Raw genomic sequence first — 13,014 nt, forward strand, 5'->3', positions numbered from 1 at the left:
GTGAGAGAAGGCAATCCAGGTCTTAGGTACCTCGAATTCTACCAGAGACTGAATCTCTTCCACTAGAAAAATTCTTCCTTTCCTAGACGAAAATGCTTATGAATTTAAGGGTTGACCTGTGGAAATCTGTCTTTAAGATGAATCAACCCCCTTCATCTTCTACAAAGCTATATCCAGTACTGTCTTTCTCTCCCAAGACTATTTAATTTTACTGCTATATAATTTCTATGTATTTCATTTCTATGTGTTAAGGACCTTGAAAGAAATAGTGATCTTACAGCAAGTGAGGGATTCAGATTTGTGAACAGTTAACTCTAACAGTTCTCTAATAGAGCAATAATGGGATTATCTTACTTCAGTAATAATACATGTGTCTAAACATAGGGCCACACAGAATATATCCCAAATGAAAGTGCAAAGCATCCCTTGTCAACTCTCTTCAGGGTAGTTGTTAGACCCAGGTTATTAAAGGAAGCAAAACCTGTTAAGTAGGGTCTTCCTTGGCGGTCTGGTGGTTAAGACTCTGCCTTCCACTGCAAGGAATGTGGGTTCAATCCCTGGTCAGGTAAGTTCCGTGTGCCGCAGGTTGCTGCCAAAAAAAAAAAAAAAAAAAAAAACCTTAGGTAGAGCAGGCCCTTGGAAGTAGTCTTTTATGATTTCACATCAGCCAACTTTGCCAAGAGTATTTCAGCTGAGCAAGATGGAATTTTTTCCTTCTAATTAAGTATAATCCTGAGAATTAAATGTCCAGATATGCTCATATGAGCCCATATTCATTTCTGTGTCCTCTATCTCAATGCTCATATATAAAGGTACACATCTCAAAAGACAATGTAGGGCGGCCTCCCTGGTGGCTCAGTGGTTAAGAATCTGCCTGCCAATGCAGAGGACACGGGTTCGAGCCCTGGTCCAGGAAGATCCCACATGCTGCAGAGCAGTTAAGCCTGCGAGCCACAACTACTGAGCCCGTGTGCCACAACTACTGAGCCCGTGTGCCATAACCACTGAAGCCCACGCGCCTGTGCTCTGCAACAAGGTAAGCCACCGCAATAAGAAGCCTGTGCACTGCAACGAAGAGTAGCCCCCGCTCGCCTCAACTAGAGAAAGACTGCGCACAGCAACAAAAGACCCAATGCAGCCAAAAATAAAATTAAAGTAAAATAAATAAATAAAAAAAGACAATGTAAATTATCTACTAGGTAAATTTAAATTCAGAAAATGATATGGAAATGGATATTTTGATCACTACTAAATCTCCACAGTACCTAGCACATAGTAGTCACTCAAATATTTTCTGAATAAATTAATGAAACTGCCACATTCCAAAACACATACATCTTTCTTCTCAGTAGTCTCCCTTCATATTCACCCCTTCCTTTCCATTACTATACATAGATAGCTTCTGACTTAAAGGTCCTATCATCAAACAGTTACAATAGGCTACTGATTATTTTCCCTATCTCTAAACTTTTCTCCCCATCTCAATTCAACCAGAACACCAGATTCCCTAAAATATTCCCTATTCACAAACCTTAAAATGTACCCTGTTGTATGCTGAATAAATTGCAAGCTCGTTGCTCAGGTAACATGTACCTTTTGCAATTTAGCCTCAAATATGGAAACAAATATTCTCCCAAATTCCCAAAAATAATTCTCTGTGTTCTAGCAAAATTAATCTGGGTCAGCACGGCACGCATCATGCTTTTCTACATCTAGTCTAGACCTTTGCTTTTATCATGTTCTTAGCCTGGAATTCTTTCCTATAGCTTCACCTACTGAAGTACTAGCTGTCACTCCAAGCCTGAACTTTGATGTCACCTCCTTGCCAAAGGGTCATCTGGGCTTGGAGTCCTCCCTTCTTTGCAATCACATTTGTTTTTTAAGTCTATGCTCGGTGCTGCCTTAGTCTGTAAAGATGGTTCAATATCAATAAACTGGGTCATAGCTCCTTTACCACACCAGAAGCTCTGAAAGCAGGGGCCGTGCCTTAAGCTGTTCTTTCTGGCAGTGTTTGGCGTTCCGTAGGCTTGATAAATCAGTGGTTCTCAAATGCTTCCATTCAGAGAACCTCATTAAAAAAAACGAAATTTTTAAGTTTACTACACAGAGAAGTGCACATACCAAAATGTTTGGCTCAGTTCATTTTCACAAACAACGTATTCATACAACCAGCTCTCAGAATAAGAAACACAGCTCAACCAGAACCTCAGGAGCCCCCTAGTGCCTCCTTCTGAGTATGTATGTATGTATGTATGTATTTATGCATGCATGCATACATTCTGAGCAGCTTGCGATCTGATTTCCCCGACCGCAGATTGAACCGGTTCCGTTGGCAATGAAAGCGCAGAGTCCTAACCACTGGACCACCAAGGAATTCCCTGAGGACTCTATTTTAATGTATTACACATGATACTTGTAGATTTGGTATAAGCAAGAAGAGTGAGAATATGTATTTGTAGACTCATTATAGTATCTCTGCTCCATCAGTTATCCTCCCTCAAATATGCATGAGTAATGGCTATATTTTTGTAAACAAGTGCACGGGAACATGAAGCTACACCTTCAGTGGCAAAGGTATGTTAGTACCAAACTGTCAAAAGAAATTAGTGATCCTTCATTTCCAAAATCTAGACTACATACGCTGCCCCGCGTGCGCTGTCTTAGTACGACTCGAACTCATTTCCTAATATTCAACATGGCCGCATGCGCGGCTATAAGCAACATGGCAGCTCTGCCAGGCACCAACATGGCAACCACAGCCTCACCTCACCCGGAAGCGTGAAAGAATTCCCATAAAAAACATACCCGCCATTCCGCCAACACTTAAGTTGGCTCTCGTTTCAGCTTCAAAGGGAGAGCAAAACCGGAAATGACTTTCCGTCCGGTGCGTCTCCCGGGATCTCTTTCCGGTTAGGCTTCGGGTGTCCGCATGAGAGTTGGATAATTCTTGGAACTAGGGCTGAGAGGTGGAAGGCAGTCGCCCTTGGTTCGGGACGTGTCTGGGCTGCGAGACCGAAATGTCGGACACGTGGAGCTCTATCCAGGCCCACAAAAAGCAGCTGGATTCTCTGCGGGAGAGGCTGCAGCGGAGGCGGAAGCAGGACTCGGGGCACTTGGGTGAGGCGCGGGACTGTTGGGGCCGAGCCTTAGCCGGGGAGGGCTGGAGGGAACCCTGGAGAAAAACACAGCTCCCGAGTCGGTGCCTTTCCCCAAACTGCCGTTTCTTTAAGCCTTCATACACTGGTACTCTTCTCCCCCCACCTCAGCAGCACAGACGCTTCACCCTGCTGCAAGTAGTCGCGGCTCCTTCCCAGCCTGGGCCCTGGTTCCGCCGGTTCCGCTTTCCCCGGCCGGAAGCCTCCGCCTCCCCGCGTCAGGTTGACTCCTCTTGAGTCTGAGAGCGTCTCACTTGCTAGGCCTTTCAGCCCCCGATCCCTCGAAGCAGCAAGTCCCTTTTTTTAGTCACTCCCGTGGCGCTTTGTTCTTTTCTCGGTTATAGCAATTGCTTTTTAGTGGTCATGTCTTTTGAGATTCGGGGCGCTGTGAGAGCAAGTACGGAACCTTTATATCCACAGTGCCCAGCTCAATGGCCCTCGCAGAGTTAGCACTCGGTGTTGCTAAACGAGTAGAGGAACTGGCATTGTCTTAGACGTTTACACACTGAGCAGGAATCTGAAAACATTTGTTTTTAAACTTTTTCTCCCCTCCCGTTTTCTCCTGTGTCACAGTCTTAAAACTTGAAGGAACCTCAAAAGGTTAAGTGCTACTCATACCACATCCCCAGCACAAGCCCTGAATTATCTAAGGCAAATCAAAGATCTACAAGGATAATGAATCCGTACCGCTCTTGTGTGTAGCTTGTTGCACTGTATATCAGTATACTCGAGTCTGTCTGTAAATCTTGTGTTGAAATATATATTAGGTCCATGCACTTGTAGTCTGGCCCTTGGAACTAGAAGATGCTCTGGCAGGACTCTTATACCATAATGAATGAACATCTATCGAGTGTCTACAGCGTACATGAGTCCAGTTAGACAAAAGACAGTGTCCCTGCCCTCAAGGAGTTTAAAATTTAGTTGGGGATAAAGGAAGAGTCAGAAATACAATATGACATATGTAAAATGCCAAATGAATCGATTCCACAATGAGTACAGTGAAGGTAGAAGTAACAAGAGTCGGTTTAGCCAGTGAAGGCATCAGGGAAGAGTTGGCACTTGGAATTTGGTCTCTATGGCTATGTAGGACTTAGACAATTAAAGGGAAGGTAAGAAAGCAGGGTAAGTAGGGGAAGAAGTGCAAGTCATATTATCATGGATTAATTAATAGAAATTCCACTTCACTTCTCCATGGTATTAACCACACTTTGGTATTAACCAAACATTGCGCCATATGCAAAGTTTTTTTTCTTCAGTCAGTTCTTTTCTCACAGAAAATAAAAATTTTCTTACCACATCTAGATTTTTATAGCATTACTGAAATCTGATACTTGTTTACTTCTGAGGTTAATGTTAAAAGACAAGGATATTGAGTAAACTAAAATGTATTCGTGTCATTAATGAATGCAGAATACTATGAACCAAGAATCATTCGGAGACCTTTGTTAGCTGGGCATTTTTAAAGTACAACTTTTTAAAAAAGTGTGGCAAAATACACATAACATAAAATTTACCATCTTAACCATTTTAAAATGTATAGTTGATAGTGTGATGTATATATATTCACACTGTTGTGCAACCAATCTCTAGAAGTTTTTTGTCTTGCAAAACTGAAACTGTACCCATTAAACAATAATTCCCAATTCTCCCCTCCTCCCGGGCCCTGGCAACCACCGTTCTATTTTGTTTCTGTGAGTTTGACTACTCTAGATACCTCATGTAAATGGAATCATAAAGTATTTGTCTTTTTGTGACTGGCTGATTTCCCTTAGCATGTCCTCAAGGTTCCTCCATGTTGTAGCAAGTGTCAGAATTTCCTTCCTTTTTAAAGCTGAATAATACTCCAGTGTATGTGTGTACCACATTTTGTTTATCCATTTATCCACTGGTGGATACTTGCTTCCACCTTTTTGGCTATTGTGAATAATGCTGCTGTGAATATGGCTGTGCAGATATCTCTTCAAGATGCTGTTTTCAGCTTTTTTGGATATATAACAGAAGTGGAGTTGCTGGATCATATGGTAATTCTATTTTCAGTTTTCTTAGGAACCACCGTACTGTTTTCCATAGAGTAAGGTACAGATTTTTGAAGTGAGGATTATCACTTCCAATAAATATTTACTTAATTTTAACTGAAACAAAATAAACTTGGCCAGGCTTAGCACATTAGTAAATATGTGAATTGCTCAATATATTTCATCAATGGGATTGAAGATGTGAATATAGATGTTGACATGTTTTAGGGATCAGCAAGTTAGTAGAGCAGCCATATTTTTATGTCTTCAAGCTAGTATTTTGTTTATCTTCAACGGAGCTCTTAACCAAAGAATGAACTCAAGTATTAAGTATTCCTTTGCTGAGCCCAACACATTAAATTTTTCATTAGATTAGAAGCAGAGTGTCAGCATAGTTACCAGCATAATGGAAGCACTCAGTAAATATACTGAATTAATAACTGAACAAATACTTTCTGAAGGAGTTGGAGCTCAACGATTTTCTGCCAGTGACCTATTTTAAGAATGATAAAACGTTGGAGTCTTTCTCCCAAATTTGTAGTGACTTCATGGAATTCACAGAGTGGCTAAAGCCCATCTATAAATAACAGTTGCATTAATCAGCTGTTAGATTTTTTCCAAAATATTAAACGTGAGCTTCCTCCTCCCAATAACCTGAAAAAGGTATTTTTTTAAAAAGGTATTTTCAGTGTCCTGAATGTCATGAAAAGAATACTCCTAGGAGGTGTTACTAACACAAGGATTCATAACCAGAATCACAGGCTGTTTTTTAAAAGAACTGTATTAAAACAAGTGATCAGTCAGATAACCAAAGAGGAAAAAAAAAATGTCTGTATCCAGTTCCAGGGATTGAAAATGTATGTTTAAAGTGGTTCTTTTCATAGACTTCTTGCTTGCTTTAAGAAAAATTACACATGACTCAAAGAACATATAAATTTAGTTACCAGAGAAAGTGAAAACTCTGTAAGAAGAAGAAATGTTTATATTATATTCTTGGTAGTATCAGGTTAATTATAAAAAGTACATTTTCAACTTATTGACATTAACATTGGAGCAAAATCAGTGCTTTTCCTCAGTGAGATGATGTCTGTTAGGGTATTTGTGTGCCACGACAAAGATCCCGCGTGCCACAACGAAGACCCAACGCAGCCAAATAAATAAATAAATAGGATTACGTTTTTTTTTAAAAAAAGTTCTAGTCTGAGATCCAGCAGAACATAAAAGAATCATACATAAGCAAGGTAAAGAAAGTTCTGCAATTATTTAACATTTCTAGCTAGTATGGAATTGTGGAGTCTGTTTTCCATGTAGGGTATAAGTTATTTTCCTAAAATGTAACTGTTCCCCCAAGGTGTTTGGTATACTTCAGCTCCATTTTCCTTAGACTTCTGAGTTAAATTTTACTAAAGTTAGTTCCATTAGAGCGGAAATTTCTAAGTAACCAGAATATCTCTAAATGTAAACTAGTGGCCCACTTATATAGTATTTAACGGAATTCCAATACAGGTTCTGAATGTTTAATATTTCATCTGTATTTTAACTAAATAATCACAGATATTAGGCTCTCCCAAAGGTAATATTTTGTCCCGATTTGAGTTTCTTAACTCTTCTCAAGGTTATGTTGGCTACCCAGCTTGTGAAGTACTAGAGTAAGTGATAAAAATATAGTCAAGAAATATCATTGGTGACCAGGGCTTCAGCAGTTTTATAAAATTTTTGTGTTTCACTTTAAAGGTCGCATCATTCTAACCCCCAACGCTGTCATTTTTTTTTTTTTTTTTTTTTTTTTGGCGGTACGCGGGCCTCTCATTGTTGTGGCCTCTCCCGTTGTGGAGCACAGGCTCTGGACGCGCAGGCTCAGCCGCCGTGGCTCACGGGCCTAGCCTGGACCGGGGCACGAACCCGTGTCCCCTGCATCGGCAGGTGGACTCTCAACCACTGCACCACCAGGGAATCCCTCCTGTCATTTTTTATACCCTCTGATGTCCAGTGGCCTTAATTCATTCAAATTCAATTCTTCAAAAAGATTTGATCACAGTGTAGGTTGTTGAAAATATTCCTGGCTTACAGGTTGATTATATCAGCTGTCATTTTAGAGTGACTAAAGGGAGGTGGTATGGACATTTAAATCTACCAAGCTGCTAATTTATTTCCTTGAAGCACAGCAAGGAAAGGAATTAGGAAAAGACCTCTCACCCAACAGAGAAAAGGTAAGTGGTTCCCAGAAAATCCAGGATTATCTTGGCAAAGCAGTGAATGCTTGAGTGTGATTTAATAAGGGGTATCTAGTGCTAAATCTGGTCAGAGAATTTTCTTCATGAAATGAAAGAACTGTGTGTTGTGAATGCTGGAGAACTTGACTCCTGAGGAATGTATACATTGACAATGGTTGTCCTTTTTCATTTTCATTTCTCTTCACTCCTAGATCTTCGGAATCCAGAGGCAGCACTGTCTCCAACCTTCCGTAGTGACAGCCCAGTGCCTACTGCACCCACTTCTGGTGGCCCTAAGCCCAGCACGGCTTCAGCAGTTCCTGAACTAGCTACAGACCCTGAATTAGAGAAGAAGTTGCTACACCACCTCTCTGATCTGGCGCTAACTTTGCCCACTGATGCTGTGTCCATCCGTCTTGCCATCTCCACGGTAATGACCAGATAAGACAAGGTTGGGAACTACCACTGTTTTTCTTCAGTTCATGGTCAGTGTCTTAATGCTTTCCCCCCACCCTCCTTCCTTAGCCAGATGCCCCTGCCACTCAAGATGGGGTGGAAAGCCTCCTACAGAAGTTTGCAGCTCAGGAGTTGATTGAAGTAAAGCGAGGTCTCCTACAAGATGATGCACATCCCACTCTTGTGACCTACGCTGATCATTCCAAGCTGTCTGCCATGATGGGGGCTGTGGCAGAAAAAAAGGGCTCTGGGGAGGTAGCAGGGACTATCACAGGGCAGAAGCGGCGTGCAGAACAGGACTCGACCACAGTAGCTGCCTTTGCTAGCTCTTTGGCCTCTGGTTTGGCCTCTTCAGCATCAGAAGTAGCCAAGGAGCCAACCAAGAAATCAAGGAAACATGCTGCCTCAGATGTTGATCTGGAGATAGAGAGCCTTCTTAACCAACAATCTACTAAGGAACAACAGAGCAAGAAGGTAGGGGTAGATGGAAATGCTTTCACACATGTACTTTGAATTTTAGCTTTGGTTGAGAGGAATTTACCCCGAGGGCGAAGAGCAGTTCTTAGAATTCAGGGTTTAGAGCAGTGGTTCTCAACTGAGGATGATTTTACCCCCCTCGCAACCCCCAGAGGACATTTGGCAATGTCTGGAGACATGTTTGGTTTGTCACAGCACGGGAGCACTACAGGCATCTAGTGGGTAGAGGCCAGGGATGCTGCAAAGCATCCTACAGTCTTAGCAGGGCAACCTCCACACGACAAAGAGTTATTTGCCCCAGAATGTAAACAATGCACCAATGTTGGGAAACTCGGATTTAGAGAATCTTTTTCATTGTATCTGTTTGGAAGAATCATCAGATCTTGAGAAGAGGAATCCAAATATAGTAATAGAGGGGACGAATACTGGAAGATAGTCATATGGACCAATAATTATGGAAATTGATTGTACAATGTGGAATGGCATTGTAGTGGTTTCTGAGTCTATTAAATATTGGACCCACAATAGTTATCCATTTCCAGCGCTCCCCCACCCCCTGCTTATAGGATTGTTGCATAGGCTCTGAGCTAAACACTAAAGTGCTTAGCACTGTGCCTTGGTTCAGTACCTAATAAATGTAAGTGGTTTTGGTTGGAAGGAATGCTTTCCTGGGGAGGGGAGTTTAGCTTAATGCTTAGCAGTAGGAACCAGTCTTCTTATATTTTAATTTCATCCCAAATGCACATTTGTGAGGAAGGACTAAACCCATGACACATCTCTTCTCCTAGGGCTCCAATTTTCCCGTATTAACTTAGTCTATTGACCCCTCATAGGATATTGATGTCAAGTAGAATTTGCAGAGGTGGTTTAAGGGCTAATTTTATCTACAGACCCTTTTAAGACCAAGGCTTCTTCTGTCACAGGTTAGTCAGGAGATCCTAGAGCTACTGAATACTACAACAGCCAAGGAACAATCCATAGTTGAAAAGTTTCGCTCACGAGGTCGGGCTCAAGTGCAAGAGTTCTGTGACTATGGAACCAAGGAGGAGTGCATGAAAGCCAGTGATGCTGACCGGCCCTGTCGCAAGCTGCACTTCAGGTCTTTTGGGAGGGAGAGGGTTGGATGGGTCTCCTAGAAGCAGTCATTCTTTTTAAGCACATTTCTTCCGGTTATTGGGTTTCTGTCTTTAATCCTGTTATTAAGTGGTTTTAATATGATTTGTCTAAGACTTCCAGACTTTGAAGGTAAACTTTCAGAAGTAGTGTTCTATGGGAGGGAATACAGGCTGCACTCCCAAAACGACGTGAGATTTAAAGAAAAAAATGCCCCTCTGTTCTTGCAATAGCAAGACATCTCTGTCTCCGAGCCCCAGTGAAAGTTAAAGTTCTCTGGAAGAAGGATGATCTTAGGAGAAACAGGAACCTGGGCTGTTAGGTAGGTGCTTTATTCTGCTCCAACTAGCAAGCCCTTCCTTCCTGTCATAAGGAAGTTAACTCTTTGCTCAGAGAAGAATTAAAACTCTTCTTTAGTGTAAATTACAGATTTTAATGTCACCTGCCTTCCTTATTTGAAAACTTGTGGAGGCAGCTCTAATGATAGTGAAAGACTAGAAATTTTGCAACAATTTGGACCTCGAACTGCGGCATCTAACTGGAACACCATCTTGATTCCAATTCTCCCTTTTTATTTCCCCAGACGGATCATCAATAAACACACTGATGAGTCATTAGGTGACTGCTCTTTCCTTAACACATGTTTCCACATGGATACCTGCAAATATGTTCACTATGAAATTGATGCTTGCATGGATTCTGAAGCTCCTGGAAGCAAAGACCATACACCAAGCCAGGAGCTTGCCCTTACACAGAGCGTTGGAGGTGACTCCAATGCAGATCGACTCTTCCCACCTCAGGTACCTATCTGCTCAGAAAACTTACCTCAACTTAAGGACCTTTATCTTAGTAGGGTAGCCATACATGTAGGAAAGCAGGGCATAAATCACCAATCCGCCCTGCTGATTGGGAATGGAGTGGGATAGATACGCATCTAAGGGAATAGGAAAATCAAATGTAAAAAGAGGGACTGGGGCCATGAATCTAAGAGTAAAGGAAGGGAAGATGACCAAATACCACCTCATGCAGTGGATCTGTTGTGATATCCGCTACCTGGACGTCAGTATCTTGGGCAAGTTTGCAGTTGTGATGGCTGACCCACCCTGGGATATTCACATGGAGCTGCCCTATGGGACCCTGACAGATGATGAGATGCGCAGGCTCAACATACCAGTACTGCAGGATGATGGCTTTCTCTTCCTCTGGGTCACAGGCAGGTAATGCAGTTCAAAGATATGTAGGTATGGGCAGATATAGTATAGAGTGAGTACTGGGTGGGGATAAAATCCTGGGTTTTCCTAGCCCTGCTATTAAATATATAAGTGAGTCAGCCTTTTTTACCTACTGAGATCTAATGCCTGTTTATAACACAAATGACACATGAAGTCTATGAAACTCTACGTTTGTTACTTGTGAAAGGTAAGGTCATTGAGAATAGATACTAAGTTTTATTTTTTCATTCTTAGATCCATTCTGTTGCCCTAATGGTGTCTCGCATGTTCACTGAATGTCTACTGAAGACAACACATGTATCTTGAAGGGAGAAGAAATATGGGCATGGAAATAGCTGTTTAACCTTTATTTCTTTCTAGGGCCATGGAGTTGGGCAGAGAATGTCTGAACCTCTGGGGGTAAGTAACGATCATTGTGTTGCTTTCTTTTGAGGGAAATAAGTACATAATTACTGTAGTTGATATGTGTTCCTTTCTTTCAGCGTATTCTGTGATTCCTTGCCTCTGTAGAACAGATGGCACCACCCCTAAACTGTGAAAGCCTGATTAAAGCTCCAATTCTTTTTCTTATACCCCACAGTTACGAACGGGTAGATGAAATTATCTGGGTGAAGACAAATCAACTGCAACGCATCATTCGGACAGGCCGCACAGGTCATTGGTTGAACCATGGGAAGGAACACTGCTTGGTGAGCAGCAGTGGGGCCCAATTCAATAGGTGGAGCAAAAAATAGGAATTGTTTGATTGCTTATTGAGAAACAGTTCAAATGCTGGGGTTTCATAAGGTAATCTGTTCTCTGGTGAGCAGGTTGGTGTCAAAGGAAATCCCCAAGGCTTCAACCAGGGTCTGGATTGTGATGTGATCGTAGCTGAGGTATGTACTTTGCCCAGGCATCCAAAGATGCACATTTTAAAACTGCTATCAGTTATTCTAGTCAGGTATATTCTTATCCCAGGTTTTCTCATTGGGATCATAAACATAAATGGAAAGGGCTAGAATTTCAATCTTGGGTAACTTAAAAGTAGCTAGAGCTTTTATTTCCTAGGTTCGTTCCACTAGTCATAAACCGGATGAAATCTATGGCATGATTGAAAGACTGTCCCCTGGCACTCGCAAGATTGAGTTATTTGGACGGCCACACAATGTGCAACCGAACTGGTAAGGTGACCAGAGAACATGCTAGCCCCCAAGGGCAAAACTGTTTATGGTCAAGGACAGAAGTTAGTAGAGCTTCACCTCACATTCCACTAGTCTATAAATGGGCTTCAGAGGATTCTTAAGCAACCAACAACATTCATTGGGAACCCAACAGGTTTTAAGATTTAAACCACTGCTCTTAAGGTCTCCACTGTTACAACCTAAAGATCTTTGTTATTCTATGGGATGTACTGAATCTGCCCCCTGGTGGTTACTGAGAATCTGTGTAATCTGTCAACAATTTTAATTTTTCATTCTGTTAGTAGAGCTTTAAAAGACGTGCTGCTAGCATTTCACTAATCCAAAGGATACTCACTGGCAGCAGCAACTTTGTGAAGTAGGCCTGGTTAAACATAAGTTATTAACCCTTAATTAGTACAGATCCAGCCTTTTTTAACACCAGAATCTGTGCCCAATTTCTAACCAGCCATACTACCATATACTATACTAATAGTAAGATCTTTTTAAAAGAATTGGCACGAATATTCAATGAGATGATAGGCAGTCTTAATAAAAAGTACGTATCTTTTAACAGTATTAAGCCTTTAAATTCCAGGATTTTTGGTTTGCCCCATCTTTCCCCATGCTTCAGGATCACCCTTGGAAACCAACTGGATGGGATCCACCTACTAGACCCAGATGTGGTTGCCCGGTTCAAGCAAAGGTATCCAGATGGTATCATCTCTAAACCTAAGAATCTATAGAAGTACTTCTAAACCTAAGCATCCGTAGCCATGGCTCTGCAGGCTGCACCTGAAGAGTAATATTTGTACAATAGTTATTTTCCTTATTTAAATAAAACTTTGTATTGTAGTTGGGATTTTGAGGTCAAGTTCTGGCTCTGCCACTTAACAGTGTGTGATCTTGTGTAACTCATCTCTCAGTATGATTACTTATATGTAGACTGGGAATATTACCTACCTCATGGGGTTGCTATAAGGGTTCAAACTAAATGAATGCTTGAAAAACATTAAAATATTGATTATACTGTATAGGATCAAAGTGATTAGCAAGTAGTGCTAGTAAACATGGTAATCAAGAAGGGGGTTCTCTGGGACAACATTTCTTAAGGTAAGATTTGAGTTTCATTTAAGATTATCATCACTAGGGCTATCATGCTCGAAATGTTGCTTATTCTGTTACAACTATGTGGC

At 41.5% G+C, this 13,014-nt stretch overlaps 1 protein-coding gene and 1 long non-coding RNA gene across 3 annotated transcripts in view; one reads left to right on the forward strand and one right to left on the reverse strand.

The window, feature by feature from the left end:
• LOC113607918 (uncharacterized) overlaps positions 1-2,919 on the reverse strand; it is a 68,804-nt gene extending 65,885 nt beyond the window's left edge. Inside the window, exons 1-2 of one of the 2 annotated variants that reach the window (XR_003428140.1) lie at positions 2,806-2,919; positions 482-589 (exon numbers count right to left, since the gene is read on the reverse strand). This is a non-coding gene — a long non-coding RNA (uncharacterized LOC113607918). Of the gene's footprint in view, positions 1-481; positions 590-1,959; positions 2,757-2,805 lie in introns of those variants that run through there. The other variant, XR_003428141.1, reaches the window with a different exon arrangement.
• On the forward strand, positions 2,801-12,680 carry METTL3 (methyltransferase 3, N6-adenosine-methyltransferase complex catalytic subunit). Its single transcript, XM_027083654.1, has 11 exons — positions 2,801-3,117; positions 7,596-7,813; positions 7,909-8,313; positions 9,240-9,415; positions 10,013-10,229; positions 10,459-10,646; positions 11,022-11,060; positions 11,242-11,350; positions 11,471-11,536; positions 11,709-11,821; positions 12,453-12,680. Exons 1-11 carry the CDS (start codon positions 3,018-3,020, stop codon positions 12,562-12,564), a joined length of 1,743 nt encoding a protein of 580 aa, XP_026939455.1. The 5' UTR covers positions 2,801-3,017; the 3' UTR covers positions 12,565-12,680.
• The last annotated feature ends 334 nt before the right edge of the window (positions 12,681-13,014 follow it).

The sequence above is a fragment of the Aethalodelphis obliquidens genome, unplaced genomic scaffold (assembly GCF_003676395.1).
Source record: "Aethalodelphis obliquidens isolate GAN/ISIS:26980383/991018 unplaced genomic scaffold, ASM367639v1 scaffold51, whole genome shotgun sequence".
Lineage (NCBI taxonomy): Eukaryota > Metazoa > Chordata > Mammalia > Artiodactyla > Delphinidae > Aethalodelphis > Aethalodelphis obliquidens.

Excerpts from the sequence above, each read along its gene's own strand:
- METTL3 (XM_027083654.1), top strand. The coding sequence starts at position 3,018 with ATGTCGGACACGTGGAGCTCTATCCAGGCCCACAAAAAGCAGCTGGAT. Across the intron at positions 3,118-7,595 it reads GCAGGACTCGGGGCACTTGG|ATCTTCGGAATCCAGAGGCA; the intron begins GTGAGGCGCGGG and ends CTTCACTCCTAG. Across the intron at positions 7,814-7,908 it reads TCCGTCTTGCCATCTCCACG|CCAGATGCCCCTGCCACTCA; the intron begins GTAATGACCAGA and ends CTCCTTCCTTAG.